The 14,289-nt window shown below is 32.6% G+C and overlaps 2 protein-coding genes and 1 pseudogene across 5 annotated transcripts; 1 reads left to right on the plus strand and 2 right to left on the minus strand.

Annotated features, from left to right (window-relative positions):
• Positions 1-5,170: 5,170 nt before the first annotated feature.
• Positions 5,171-9,103, minus strand: LOC8273077 (calcium-dependent mitochondrial ATP-magnesium/phosphate carrier protein 2). 2 transcript variants are annotated; one of them, XM_048378567.1, is made up of 5 exons: positions 8,498-9,103; positions 7,594-8,142; positions 6,001-6,789; positions 5,806-5,896; positions 5,171-5,718 (listed from the first exon to the last, which is right to left on the minus strand). In XM_048378567.1, the coding sequence occupies exons 2-5, from the start codon at positions 8,012-8,014 to the stop codon at positions 5,526-5,528; spliced, it is 1,494 nt and encodes a 497-aa protein (XP_048234524.1). In that variant the 5' UTR covers positions 8,015-8,142; positions 8,498-9,103; the 3' UTR covers positions 5,171-5,525. The 2 variants fall into 2 exon arrangements, with proteins under 2 accessions (XP_048234524.1, XP_048234523.1); XM_048378566.1 differs by having other exon boundaries at positions 7,594-9,103.
• A 930-nt stretch (positions 9,104-10,033) lies between these two features.
• LOC112533788 lies at positions 10,034-11,307 on the plus strand (annotated as a pseudogene).
• Positions 11,308-11,380: 73 nt separating this feature from the next.
• Positions 11,381-14,289, minus strand: LOC107260772. Of its 3 annotated transcripts, none has more exons than XM_015715209.2 (3): positions 13,725-14,289; positions 13,097-13,629; positions 11,381-11,918 (listed from the first exon to the last, which is right to left on the minus strand). In XM_015715209.2, the coding sequence occupies exons 1-2, from the start codon at positions 14,076-14,078 to the stop codon at positions 13,423-13,425; spliced, it is 561 nt and encodes a 186-aa protein (XP_015570695.2). In that variant the 5' UTR covers positions 14,079-14,289; the 3' UTR covers positions 11,381-11,918; positions 13,097-13,422. The 3 variants fall into 3 exon arrangements, with proteins under 3 accessions (XP_015570695.2, XP_015570696.2, XP_048233493.1); XM_015715210.2 differs by having other exon boundaries at positions 11,381-12,120; XM_048377536.1 differs by lacking the exon at positions 13,097-13,629.

Below are 14,289 nucleotides of genomic sequence, written 5' to 3' on the forward strand. Positions count from 1 at the left end.
AAAAAAAGAATATCAATTTTGGCTTTATTTTGGTAAACTTCAACATTAACAAATGAAGTAAAATAATGCTTTGCAAAAAAAAGAACTTTTATAAAATGGAGTTTCATTTTTTAAAAATAAATTGTCTCATTTAATTTGCAAACATTTATTTATTGAACTCATGATATTATATTTTATAATAAGAAAATATATATGATAGGTCTAGATTATATATAAATATTTAAAGTAATTTAAAACTTGAAAAATATAGTTTTTATATATAATATGATGAAAATATGCGTTTTTACTTTATTTAAACTTAATTTACTATTTTCAGATAATATTAGGCAAAAGAGAAAAATATGGAGCTAAATACTCAAAAAGAAGCTTAATTGGACATATTCATGTTAATGCCCAAAATTAAGACGTATAGACTGTAATTTGCAAAGTTTAGTAAAAAATTACAAGGCTCCATGGACATTTTAATTATTTTATATAATTATTAAGATTTATATTAAGAGTTATTTATGAAATAGTACTTCGTGAAGACAAAAATACATATATTCTTATCTATCAGATAGACTTATATTGATATATTTATTTTTAGGAAGACTTACTTAAAGAATGATTCTTTTTTATATATATCTCTACAAAACTAGTTCTAGAAGTAGAATGAGAGCTCTCTCCTATCTGCTCTCCATATCTATCAACTATTATTTTCTGTATAGTTCTTCCATAAACACTTTAATTTAGTTTTTATTATTCTTTTTAAGATTTAAGGAGCTTTTCAAGAAGTGGAGATTGATGACCAATCATCTTCCTACTTGAAGAAATTCTGAATTTAAAAGAAGTTTTTACTCTATTATTTTATGTATTTCTATTTAATACCATAATTATTGGATTAAATATGTTACACTAGTTTTCATAAGTGTTTAGTTTAACATTTTTACTTATGTACGAACGTTGTTATTTATTTACTTAATGATTGATTTTTTTACGTTCATACCTTTATTAGTTTTATTATTATTGTTAGTTAACCATTTTATTAATTTAATAATAATAATTGTTATAAAAAATTTTAGGTGAATGTATTATAGACGCCATCTTTACTTCAATCTAGGTTGGTAAAAGAAACTTTAATTGCATCATTAGCTTGAGTAATTAAAAAAAAAGGCACATCAATATCTTATTTATTAGATCTAAACTTAACGTAAAATAAGGAGATTACTAAGTAAATGGTTAAACTAAATACTTTGTTTAACATATAGTTTTCATACATCACATCATTGCATATTTATTTTATAGTTTATTTAATTTATTTTATGAATATTATTCTCTTAAAAATACTGGTTTAGAGTGTTTAAATTTACTTTTATTATTTTATATTGATAATTAGTATTTATAATAAGTTGTCTCATAGTTTCTTGAGAGATCGATCTCGTAATGAACTTACTCTTACTATAGGAACAATTCGTGGACTTGCAAGTACTAACTTAGACATATCAACATACCAATAAAAAGTAACTCTATTGAAATTTTTACTTTTAATAATTAGATAAGTCTTAATTTTCAGTCTTTTCATTACTATTCACATATATATATATAGCTTAAAAACTTATCACTTGCATTGGCCTCCCAAATAAAGAAAAGAGATAATAGTTAATTATTTTATATTTAACATTCAACAAAATAATTTGGGAAATTAATTTCATTTACATTGAATAACTAATAATCCAATTATTCAATAATTAGTAATTTTAATTTTTTTTTATAGATTACAGTTACTAGAGAGAATAATACAAGAAAAATCAAAATATGAACAAACAAAATAAGTTCTGTTATTACTAGTAAGGAAAAACACTCTAACTATTTAATATTATATAATTTTACTTTTGCAATTACATACTAAATTGAAAAATAAATATTTAATTTATGTTTCTTAAAATTTTTACGGTGATAATTTATCGAGCTTAAATCTACATATACAATGCAGTTTAATTCGAATAAGTTGATTTTAACCATAGTATAAATTTTTTTATCATCACAAAATTACTAAGTTAATATTTTTAATATTAAACTTTTTAATTTATCAAGTATATTAATTATTAGAGAAGTAACTATATTATAATTAAGGATGCATACGTGGAGTAGGATCATGTTTTTTCTAAATGATTTTCCTCTAAAATGTGGTTATAAGTGGCTGAAATGATTTAGGAAGTGAGTTCACTTGGAAGAGTCAAATCTTCAATAAATAATTAGTGTAGTGAGAGACATAAAACATGTGGCATGGCAATTTGCATAAAATATTTATTAAAATTAAATAGAAAAAAAAAAAAGAAAAAAGAGAGCAAAAGATAAATTGTCCATTTGCAAGACAAGGATAGCTAAACCAATAATATGATACCAATCCCAATCATATTAATGTTTCCAAAATCTTAGAGCAATTTAAAATCAATGAAAAAATGACTATAGAAAATAGCCTAATTTTTGCAAGTATTAAAAAAATTTAAAAGGGTGTGTTTCTTCCTTCTCTTTTCAAATAATTGCTTGGGTTTAGTAGAGTGAACTTCCCACCCAAGTGGGGCGGGTTAAAAGAGAAATCACTTAAATTATCTTTTGGTTTATTATATATATGTAATATAATATATATTATAGTTTAGTATTAATTAGATAATTCAGATAATTAACTATTTAAAACTAATAAATATATATCAACCATCTATTGATTTGATGTATAAGTGAATAAATATATATATATATAAGACTAAATAATAATTTTTTATATTCTTTTTCTAGAAATAAGTATAATAATTTCTTTAAATCTTGCTATTCGAGAAAGTATTTTAAGTTCAAGCGTAATTTATAAACACACAAGTGGTTATTATAAAAAGAGGAAGACAATTAATGATATCTAATATTTGAATCCGATTCAAATAAACAGAGAGTTTACTTTCAAAAAAAATAAATTTAAAAAAATTATATTATGTACCATATAAATTAAATATCTCTTATTATATATCGCAATCATGTATTGAACTTATTATGAATAAAAAAATTAATAAATAAAGAGAGCAAAGGATCATGAGATTCACCTAAGGAACTCTCAAACAAAGAGCAAGGTGAACGCAGATTGGATTCTTAAAAGATTTTATCATATTTTTAGATGGTGGAATGTCGTGTCAACCATACATTCTGCAAGACTTATTGCTCTTTCCTTCTTCTTCTTCTTCTTCTTCTTCTTCTTCTTCTTCTTCTTCTTCTTCTTCTTTCTCTACATTCTGATAATACGAAGCTCGAAATATCTAGTTATTATTGGAACTTAAATGATTAATTGAGATCGAAGCTTTTGAATCCTTCTGAAAAACGTGAAACTATTCGTTTTCAATCATTCATCTGATTTGACATTTTATAAAATTGTTTTATTAATAAAAATATTTTTAAAATATTAAAAATGATTTTATAAAAAATTATAAATTACCTAAGGTGAATAAAAGCTGAGATAAACTAAAATAGAACTTATATAGTATTATTTTTAAAATTTTTTTTAATAAACGAGCTTATAATTGGTCGCGGAGAAATCAAATAAGAATACAAAAATTAATAAAAATAATAACTATAATATGGATGAATTATCAAATTTGAAGCTTTATTTCTCTCTTTCCACGATGTAAAAAGAAAAAATGAAAAATTAAAGTTCAGAAACTAATAAACCAGTCGGAGAAATAACTCCAAATAGAAGCCTTTTAGCTGAGTTTACTTGAGAGAGTCAACTCTTTTGGAATTTATGTAGCGAAGCACGTGAATAACACGTGGCTATAGCAATTTGCAAAGGATTTTTTTATTAATAAAAAGAAAAAGGAAAAAAAATTATAAATTGTCCATCGCAAGACAAATGATAGCAAAACAATTGGTCTAAAATAGAAATTATTATATTCAAGAATATTAGTAATAGAATTTAGCTTGTGAAAACACAACATGAGCTAGTTATCCTCTTATAATCCATAGCAAAGGATATATATTACCATTATTTACTAAGCGTCTTAAATAAATATATGTACAAAAAGCAAACTTAATATAGGAGACGAACAAAAACTGGGAATCTTCCAAGAACAGAAAAAAGTAAATGTAGACAAGTATGGTGATAAGGGCACCCTTTTATTTTCAATTCAAAGAACATAACGATCCTTAGCATGCATGTAAAGTTGCTATCAGCAGGGAGCAGCAAGCAGCAATATCAGGAATGTACAGTTGCGTTCTGCATAATGGCAAAGAGAAGAAAAAATGGGCATCCATGTTCTCTTAAACCGACCAACAAGAAAGAGTATATACAACAAGTGGTGGGTGGGTCTTTTGGGATAAAAACCCTAAACTACAAAAGAAGCAATAAAGAAAATGGCATTTGCAGAACAAAACGTGAAACACACATATGAAGCAATTACCCAACAACACACGAACATTGCCATTGCATTTCTAGTACCTCTGTGTCTCAAATGAAAGACCATATATCTAACACGGCTGTCCTAAATATTTTTCATAATATCTATCTTCATCCTTTTTGCATTATTTATCATTTGCTTTACTATACTTTGCTTTTTTCTATTTCTGAAAAAATGTTTAAATTCTAAGGAAAAAGAGAAAAATAGTGCAAACAAAAACTGGACCCATTGCATGATCTAATGTATTTCCTCATGCATATTAATACTTTTTTTAAAACGATCGTAAGATATATACACTAAAGAAAACTAGAAGACATTTTACCAGTTTCTTGTCAGCTAGGAAATAGAGAAGTGAGTTTTGGGTTTTCCTAATCTTGGATTTGGGTCTTCTTTTTCTTGTTTTTGGATTCTTAGAAATGGATGATGGAGTGTCAACAAGAATCTTTCCTCTTTCTTCTAAATTTATAGTTATTATTGGAGCTTAAATGGTTAATTCAGATTGAAGCCTCTAGATCCTTACAGAACATGTGAAAAGAAATTCTTAAATAAACGACTCCTACAGCCAATTGTACTACACCTCTTCATTATCATTTATATTAATTAATGGAATTCTAGTCCTGATAGAATAAACCATAGCAAGGCACACTACCACAATTCCTGAATAAATCATTGAAATTCATGCAGAGAAAGAGAGGAGCAATGAATTTAAGACAGAAAGAGCACGCAGGTATGCATAGTGATAGAGAAATCTATGCTGACAAACAAATGGGTTATGCATGTGATAAAAATTCCGACAAAAATTTGCCTCTGAAAAGAATTACAAAATCTGTTCCTGAATGCACTTATCCTGTATTCGTATCGTACAACAAAAATGCGAATGCATATGGTGGGAATGAAAGAAGCTTCAACTCCCCAACAATGATGGGGCAACCCAATTTTGCCCTTCAATATATTTGATGCAAGATTTCTCTTTATAATTGAAACAATTTTAATCTACTTGATCAGTAAACTTATTCTTCTTGTTTTCGTCTTAATCACAAGACCATGCCTAATTTCTCAAGCAGATAGTTAGCCGTGTCAATTCTGATGCCAATCTATCAGCATAATTTATTACTCCAAATCCAGTCTCTTTTTCATAGCCTCATAAACCATATAAGTAATGCTGGCAGATGGAACCACTTTGAGCATATTAGGAAATATCCCTTTGTATAATCCCCTAATCCCTTCGTGTTGAAAGGTTCTCCTGAACACATCTGACATTCCCTCGTAGGCAGTGCCCGTGTTAGTGCGGTGTGCTTGCATTCTGAATATCACAAAAAGAATAAGGCCATCTACCATGGGGCCAAAATTTTACTATCAGAACATTCAGAACACTAAGAGAACATGTTACCTTGTTCTGACAACCTGCAATGGGTAAACACAAGTTGCTCCAAGAGCTCCAGATAGAGTCCCACATCCCAGTTGCACAAGAGGACCAGGTTCTACAAAGGAAAGCAACAACTTTAACACAAAATCAAAGGGCATTTGGAAACAGGAAATGATAGAAGGTTTAAGAAGCAACACTTCTAGATAGGTAAGGATGTACCACTATCACGAAGAATGTACTTCTTAGACATATCTTTAAAGGTTTCATATGCAGCAAGATCAATGCCTGCATAAGGAATGATTCCAAGAAGAGATGGAACAAGGCCCCTGTAAAATGCCCTGGGTCCCTCCTGAACCCATATATCCCTTGACATTGCCCCAAGATTAGGAACTTTTCCATTTTTGCAGGTATAGGTTTGCAATCGAGTTTTTACGAGATCCATTGGATAAATGGCAGTTTGTGCCACAGCACCAGCAAAACCGCCAGCAAAAAGACGCCCCGTAGTACCAACATCAGCCTTATTTCCTTCCCCTTTAGCTTTAACTATGACTTCCTTCAGCATTTCGTAAGTATAGAACCTGAGAGCACTTTCAGGTGCCACTTTCAAGACATTCAGTGCATTGCCTCTGAAAAATGCCAAGACGCCTCCTTCCTTCCATATGTTCTTTATTGCTGGAATCATACGAGCACGAGCTGTTTGAACTTGCAAAATAACTTTTAGACGATCAAGAGGTGCAGTTGCCGTGCGTGATGTTGCTCCTGCTACTCCGCCAGCAATAAGATATCTGTATGCATGGATGTGCTTGCTAATGCCAGCTGGGACAACAGCCTGTTCCCCAATATCAACCAGGCATACTCTTTCCAAGTAATGATAAATATTCTCAATAGTGGCCTCATGTGGATAGAGCAAAAGAAAGTCTCTCCATTCTTCAAATGTTATAACACCATTGTTATCCTTATCCACTCGCTCAACAAAGAGTGCAAGTTCCTCATCATCAATTTCAATTCCTACAAAAGAAAGACTGGTGTGGCTTATAGGAGGAACCTACAAAACATCATCTCTAATTTTCCAAAAAATTAGAGCCAAGACAAAAATATAGAAAGAAAAATGAGATACAAAAATATGCACTCTGTGAGCTCCATAAGAATAGAAAATTACAGAAAATGTCAGAAGCTTGACAGAAAATTAAAAATTCAACAAGAGAATTGATGGAAGTTGTGAATTAAAACAGCCTGTTGTTTCTGAACCTAGACAATTAAAAATTATTGCATATTACGAACTGATCAAAATCATTTCAGAGCCGTCACTGTCAGTTTGCAGTAAGCAGAGGCTACAAATAACAAGTTTTCCCATAAATTCTTTTCACATTGTTCTTTAGAGGTGCATGAAGTACCACGTGCAAGCTGTTAACCACAGAAAAAAGGAAACAAAAAAAGAAAATCCAGGTTTGGAGTTCTAAAGATAGGCAAGAATGTTGGAAGTGCAAGATTCGGCTCTAATCTCCAGTCACATATCAGCAATCAATCTAAGTTATCCAGGTTAAATTCTGGCCTCTACCTGTGACTAGGTGGGGTAAAAATGATGAACTTTAAAGATTGAATGGCAATGGTCAGCTCTAGCTTGAGCAATATTACTCAGAAATCTAATTCCTTAATCTATGTATATTGAAAGGGCATCCTACAATAATAATAACAAAACAAAAGTCATTAACAATGATAAACAGCCACTTGATCTTAGAAATCATGGGAAATGTAACATAATAAATCATAGTAATAGTTACTCTTAAAAGGGATAGAAGTAAGCAATTTTACCTGCCCTGATAAGTGCATCATACAACTCTTCAGGTAAAATGCAACCATTATGTTCAACATCAATAGCTTGAAAAATAAGGTATAATTCAAGCTCTTTATCATCCATGTGTCGCTTAAATTCCTGGTAATCAACACGCCCATCTTGATTGGCATCACACACATTCAGCAAATCCTTAGCATACTTGTAATCGGCAGGTATTAGAAGTGAAGAAAGACCCTTTTCAATCTGGGTATAATCTATAAATCCAGAATTTGCACCATCAAAGAAATTAAAGAGACTTCGAATTCTCTGCTCTCTCTCTTCCTTAGTCTCTCCAAGCGCCAATAAAACATGGTCCATTGTCACTGGCCCTGCTTGTTTAACTGGGTTACAACAATTTGGTCTTTGTTCCTTTCCGTTTTTGGCTCTTGCATCATCCATTTTATCAATAGCTAACCAAACCTCTTAAAAAAAATTTCCAATTTTACTATCCAATGCTTCCAAGCTTCAATCTTTACAATGTGGAGAAAAAGTATCACAATAAAAACCCAGTTTCCAAAATCTAAGCCCTGATAACAGAATAAATACACAATAGAAACAAGATTTTTAGTCTTTCTTGGTTTTTCCCAAAACTGAACCAAATTAAGACATCCAAAAATAACCCAGTTTCCAAAATCTATACTTTGACTGATTATTGGAAGATTAAAACGTTGCCATTAGTGTTGTAAAACTGAAGTAAGCAATTAAAAGAAATACATTATAGAAAACAGAGGTCAAATAACAAAGGGAATTCTAAATTTCAAATTCAACACACGGAAAGAGACTGAAGAAAACGTCAAAACAAGAGAAATTTAACGTCGGAAAGGAATTTGAAAACATAAAATGCAATTCCATTGAATTGAATTAAAAAGTTTAATCACCCACCGCGCACGGCGTAGTAGAAAAGGAAAAGAATCGCCGGAGCAGAGCAGCAGGATGATCGCCAGTCACATCGGGGTTCGAGAAGGTGCCCATCACACAAAAATGAGAGAGCAAAAAATATATAATATTTATACAAAATAAATTCTCTTTTTTTAAAAAAAAAAAAGTCTTATTCTTCATGTAATAAATAAATTAGAAAAGAAAAAAAATGTGAGGCTAATCGAACGGACACTGTGAGGCACAAAACAAAAGGAAGAAGCTTTTCTTTTCCAGAAGAAAAATAGATTTTTTGTGAAATTGGTGTAATTAATTTGAAATTTCATTTTCAAAAAAAAATTAAAAAAAAAAATAAGAAAGGAAAGAAATGGACAGTAATTTAGTTGACGAGGACAGCATATAGTCTTCGTATCCTTTTGTTGGGTGTCTCGTGTCCGTTGGCTGTAGGCAAATGCATTTAGCGTCAAAATTGTGCACCCAAAAGGCTATTATATTTACAGATTCCAGCGTCATTAGAGATTCTCTCTTTCTTTTTCTTTTTCTTTTTCTTTCTCCCATTGCTCATCAGAATCTCTCTCTAATGGACTGGTTCAGGTCTTTCTACCACGGCCCATCTTGTTCTATTTTTTGCTGACCCAAAATTTTTCAGTTACAGACAAAGCTCACCCACTTTATGTGAAAAATATTACATCAACAAGTTTCATAGCACTTGTAAAAAGAGAAAAAATGGGAGAGGAGCAACCAATGGTAACAATTCCCGCTAGTCGTGACCATACGAGTTTTTTTCTATTTAAAATATTCATATGACCATAGTTAGTTTAAACTATCATCACCGTAATATCAATTTCAGAAGAGTCAAGACGGAAAGATCCAACCAAAGTAAAATCTTAACTATATGAGTTTATCTCTATTGCAAAATGTTCATAGAACCAATATAGCAAGCTTAGGTTATATGCTCAAATCCATCGGTGCAATATCAACTTTAGAACTGGGTAAAAAGACTATAGCAAGCTTAGACCATATTTCCAAATCCAACATTGCAATATCAACTTTAGAGCCGTGTAGAAAGACCCAAATAAAATCTTAATTATATGAATTATTCTCCGTACAGAATATTCATAGAACTATTGCTAGTTTGACCATGTCCAAACACATTACCACAATATCAATTCTACGATCAGAAAGAAAGATCCAACCAAACTGAAATTGTAAATACTTTAGAAAAAATATTTTTAAAAAATTATCATTTTAAAATTTGAATTCAAAATCTTGAACTACTTAATAAAAGCCGGTCTTTATCATACTATCAATCGGTGGTAGAAGAAAAAAATAACACTTACATAAGTGGATAAAAAGTAAGATAAAAAAGAAATTACGAGCTAAAAATAAATAAATAGGATTGCTTTCACCAGTTCTATTAATCGGTCTTGGCCAGTGGATAACTGAAATGGATGGTTAGAATCTTGATTTAAGACACTTTATACTTGGCTTTGGTCACATTGAACCTGAAAGTAAATAGGCCTCTGAACTAAATGGAAATACCCTACCCTAGTCCAAGCCAAGAATCTTAAGATCAATTGGAGCCCGGCGAGACCTGCCTGTGTACAGGTCTAGCAAAGCTCAACTAGATCTGAGCGCCTCATGTAATAGCTAAGCACTTTGAACATGTACTCTAATATACTTTTGCCAGAAAGAGAGGGGAAGAGAGATCAGGGAGGCAGGCATGGATTAATTCACATAAATATACAGCACAAATTTACATAGTTATGTTATCATACCATCCAAAGGAGGTAACTTTTCTTTCTCCCCGTTGGTGGTTGGTAGATGTAATTTACCGGAGTTTAGGTATTCATTTCTATGGTTGGTTGGGTCGGCTTGCTTTTCCTCCTTCTCACTGCCTAAAAGATCCTCCTGCTGTGCCTATCTTTGTTTGTAAGCATGTATAGATCAGTATGTATGTTCTTTCTTCTTATATCCTTGGTGCTGACTTGCTCAACTTTTAGCAGGTATTTTCCCTTCCTTTGATCCTCTTACCATTCCGCAAGATATGGACATGTCTGATACTGAAGGCTCATTCACTACAACATAGAGTCTCGGACGCTGAAATAAACATGCCAGCATCAGGAACTCCTAGGCAGGACGCTCAGCTTTCAGGCATGGTTTCTTCAGAGCCTTCGGAGCTCAAAGAATCTTCAGGTATTTTTCAGGAAAACAATGTTTCATCGAAATCAGTCTTGAAGACATTTGGGCAAGTTCTTTTTGGTCTTTTTGAGTCTATGAATCCACTTGATCCTACACAAATGTTAAAGATGGCAGAACCCATTTTTTCGCCTTTCAGAAGCTGCCCATTGAGTGTTGTCCCTTTGTAGAGGGTGTGAAAAAATACATCCACAGTGTATCACTACTTGATTCAATTGAGAGGTCCATCCATAAAGGCTCCTCCTCTCAAGAACTAATTAAGCGACATGAGAGCAAGAAAGTTCAGTTTAATAATGTTTGTGGCCTCCACACTGAGGCAGAAGCTGCATACATAGCTTCAAATAATCACCTTCAATTACTTCATGAAGAAGTCTCGCGCGTTAAAGGCATACTTGTTGAACTTGAGAAACAGTTGGTTGATTGCGAGGCAGAGATGTCATCACTCAAAGCTCGTGTTGACGAAGTTTTGAGGACATGTCAGAGTCAAAATTAAGCATGGAAGCTTTCATCACGTGAAATGATGAAAGCTTTAGAACTTGAACAGCTTGAGAGAGTCTGTGCGTGACGCAGCAAGGGAAGCACTGGAGACTGCACGAGTCTGGCTGGAAGAACTGTGACATATTGAGATTCCACATAGATGCAGAATTTTGAGCATCTAGGTGCTGTATATGTGCTAACTCTCAACTGTAGTATATCTGTAAGCTGATAATGCTAGTAACAATAATTAAATGCTAAAGTGAAAACCAACAACAAACACCCTCACATCCACAACCTCTGTCCCCATAGCATGCCAAACCAATATAAAAAGAAAAAGAAAAATCAGAAAACAAAGATCTTTACTTATGGTATTCCCTACAACAGAAATATCCCTCCATGACTCTTTCACGCAAGGACACTGTGATTGAGCCATTAGTTAGAAAGGTTGAAGTGGCTTTGCTGTCATGGGATCCAAGTACTCTGCCTCTTGCATGACTATGCCCGTATCGGGAATGTCCTCTTGGTCTGAATGTGGAGCAACAACTGGTAAATCTGGGGAATTTTTCAGCAATTTGTGCAAGTGGTGACTCTACATTTATCTCAGAACTCATTTCTTTCTTGTCCAAGTCATTACTTTCAGCATCAAAACTGGATAAAAGAGAATAACATCCATTGCTTTCACGCCCATCCCTTTGATTCATAGTATTTTGTTCGTACCTGCAGGCTGCTTAAACTTACAAGCTCCTTGGTTCTGCATCAAAGTCCCAAAATTTTCATTAGGATCATGAAAAACACCTAAAGAGCACTAGAAGGAACTGTCACAATGACAAGATACATAACCCAATGAAAACTTCTAAACTTTGATGCAGGATGAACTGATTTTAAATTTCTGTATATCCTACTATCGGTTGCAATATATGAAGAAAGGATTTACAGGCACATAATAGCATTTACTGCAAATGAATTCACACAAACCAAGTCAGCAGCAGTATTAAGACAAAAACTGAAAATGTCACCAAATTATCTAGCCTCAAACAGAAAAAGAAATTGAATCAGTCCATTAATTCTCTGCAAAAGTATTTTTTTAGATCTACATACCTGTTATGCAAAGAACTAGAACAGGAAATAAAATAATGAAAATAAAAATGAAAACAAAGAAGAATAAAGAAAGCATCAGTAAGCTTTATTAAAATTTACAAGAACCTGAACCTCATATTCTTGGGTTGCATCACACTAAATATAGCTCATGAGTTGCTTTTGGTGCAGGTCCTTGTCGTAATATTACAGCATTAAATATATGAACCAAAAGTAAGAGAAATAAATCAGCAGAAGGAAAGTCTTCTGTTCTCATTGAAAACACTAAGGGAAATGGAAATGAGCATTACTTATTTAGTGAACAATTTAAAAATTCCTCCCTAGTCAGGCCAGCATCAAAAGAAGATGGCCTAAGTTGGAACTTACCTTCTTTATGCATTTCTACAATAGAAGTATCACATGCTTTCAGTCTTATAGAATAGCCAGAATTCAGAAAGAAGAGATAAGTAAAAATCAGCCACCAAATGCCTAACCCATTGCGAGCTGATAGTAAAAGCAACTCAAGATCATAGATAATAAGCTTCATGAAAATCTAAAACTTCACCCAGTTAACGTTTCTAGCCATCAAATCATCCAATTTCAGTCCTTGTCCTAAAAGTAACAAGATCAATAAGACAATAACTATTGTTTAAGTTCATGAACTAACTCATACCTTACAATAGAACCAGCAAAACCTTACATTTATAAGAGAAAACAATATAAAATATTACGAGAATTTGCCTCACACTACGTCTTATCATTTAACTTAAGCAGAAAACACAAGAAAAAGAAAAACTGAATCATAGTCCTGCTTGCTCATTATCAGAAAGCTATCAGCAAAGAAAAAGAACACACCTTCTTAACCCGGCAAGCAAAATACTGGTAAATTGTCCAGCTGGTACCAAACCTTAAGACCGTATATCAATTTGATACAAGGCTTTAATTTGAATTAAAATGGTACCAAAAGTACAGAAAAATATATCAATTTAGTTTAAATGTCCAATTTTCGACAACGGAGGGTGACATGCCAAGCTGAGAGGACAAAGTTAATTGAGAGGACAAAGTTAATTGATTTGGCACACGCCGAGGGAACAAAACAACCGGAATATACCTCCTCGGCTTGCCAAGTCACACTCCGTTGTTGGAAATTGGACATTTAGACTAAATTGATATTCTTGTCTTTACTTTTGATACCACCTTGATATCAAATTGATATATAGTTCTAAGATTTGGTACCAGCTGGCTAGATTAGCCGCAAAATACCATAATTCTCCATTTGGGTCATTGGATTTATTAACTCTACAAATCCCAGCACCACAAGGGCACATAGGAGTTCTAGTAGTAATACAACTGAACTGATCATACCACTTGAAAAACCCGCACTTACCCTGAGAAAAAAATAAAAATATTGAAATTTAAGGAAACAAATAGCAATCTAAAATTACCATATTCCCATAAAAATCAAACAAGTAACAATACTAACCAGTTTTTGATCGCCAGGGCAAGTATCAAACATCCTGCCAGGGTTTTTTTCTGTCTTGGAAATGAGAATGAGACAAAAGCCTCTGCCACAAAGACATCGAACCATTGGAGAAATAGAACCATGCTTGATGGATTTCTTATTAGAGCTAGAAGGACTTGATTGAGCTGATTTCTTTGAGGATTTATTTGGGCATTCATTGGCCCAGTGGCCTAGCTTTCTACACCTAAAGTATTCATCTTTCGGCCTTCTCAGTGGTGATATAGGTGCAGAAATTGGCAGCGATGAATGAGGTGGTGAAATTGCAGTTGAGGGAAATGGATTTTTATTATTACTATTAGCAACTTCACATTCCATGACTTTTATAATGATCTGGGTTTGGTTAGGGAGAAAGAGAGATACAGAGAGTGAGGGAGGGAGAGAGTGATAAAAGCTGAGAGTGAAGTGACGGTTAGAACTTTGATGAAAGTGCTGAGCAAGGAAAATGGAAGAAAATGAAAAGAAAAACTAGAAGCAACGGCTCACACTGTAGTTTGGTTGCTAAACCATGCAAGGGAAAGGAACTTAA

The sequence above is a fragment of the Ricinus communis genome, chromosome 8 (genome assembly GCF_019578655.1).
Source record: "Ricinus communis isolate WT05 ecotype wild-type chromosome 8, ASM1957865v1, whole genome shotgun sequence".
Taxonomy (NCBI): Eukaryota; Viridiplantae; Streptophyta; class Magnoliopsida; order Malpighiales; family Euphorbiaceae; genus Ricinus; species Ricinus communis.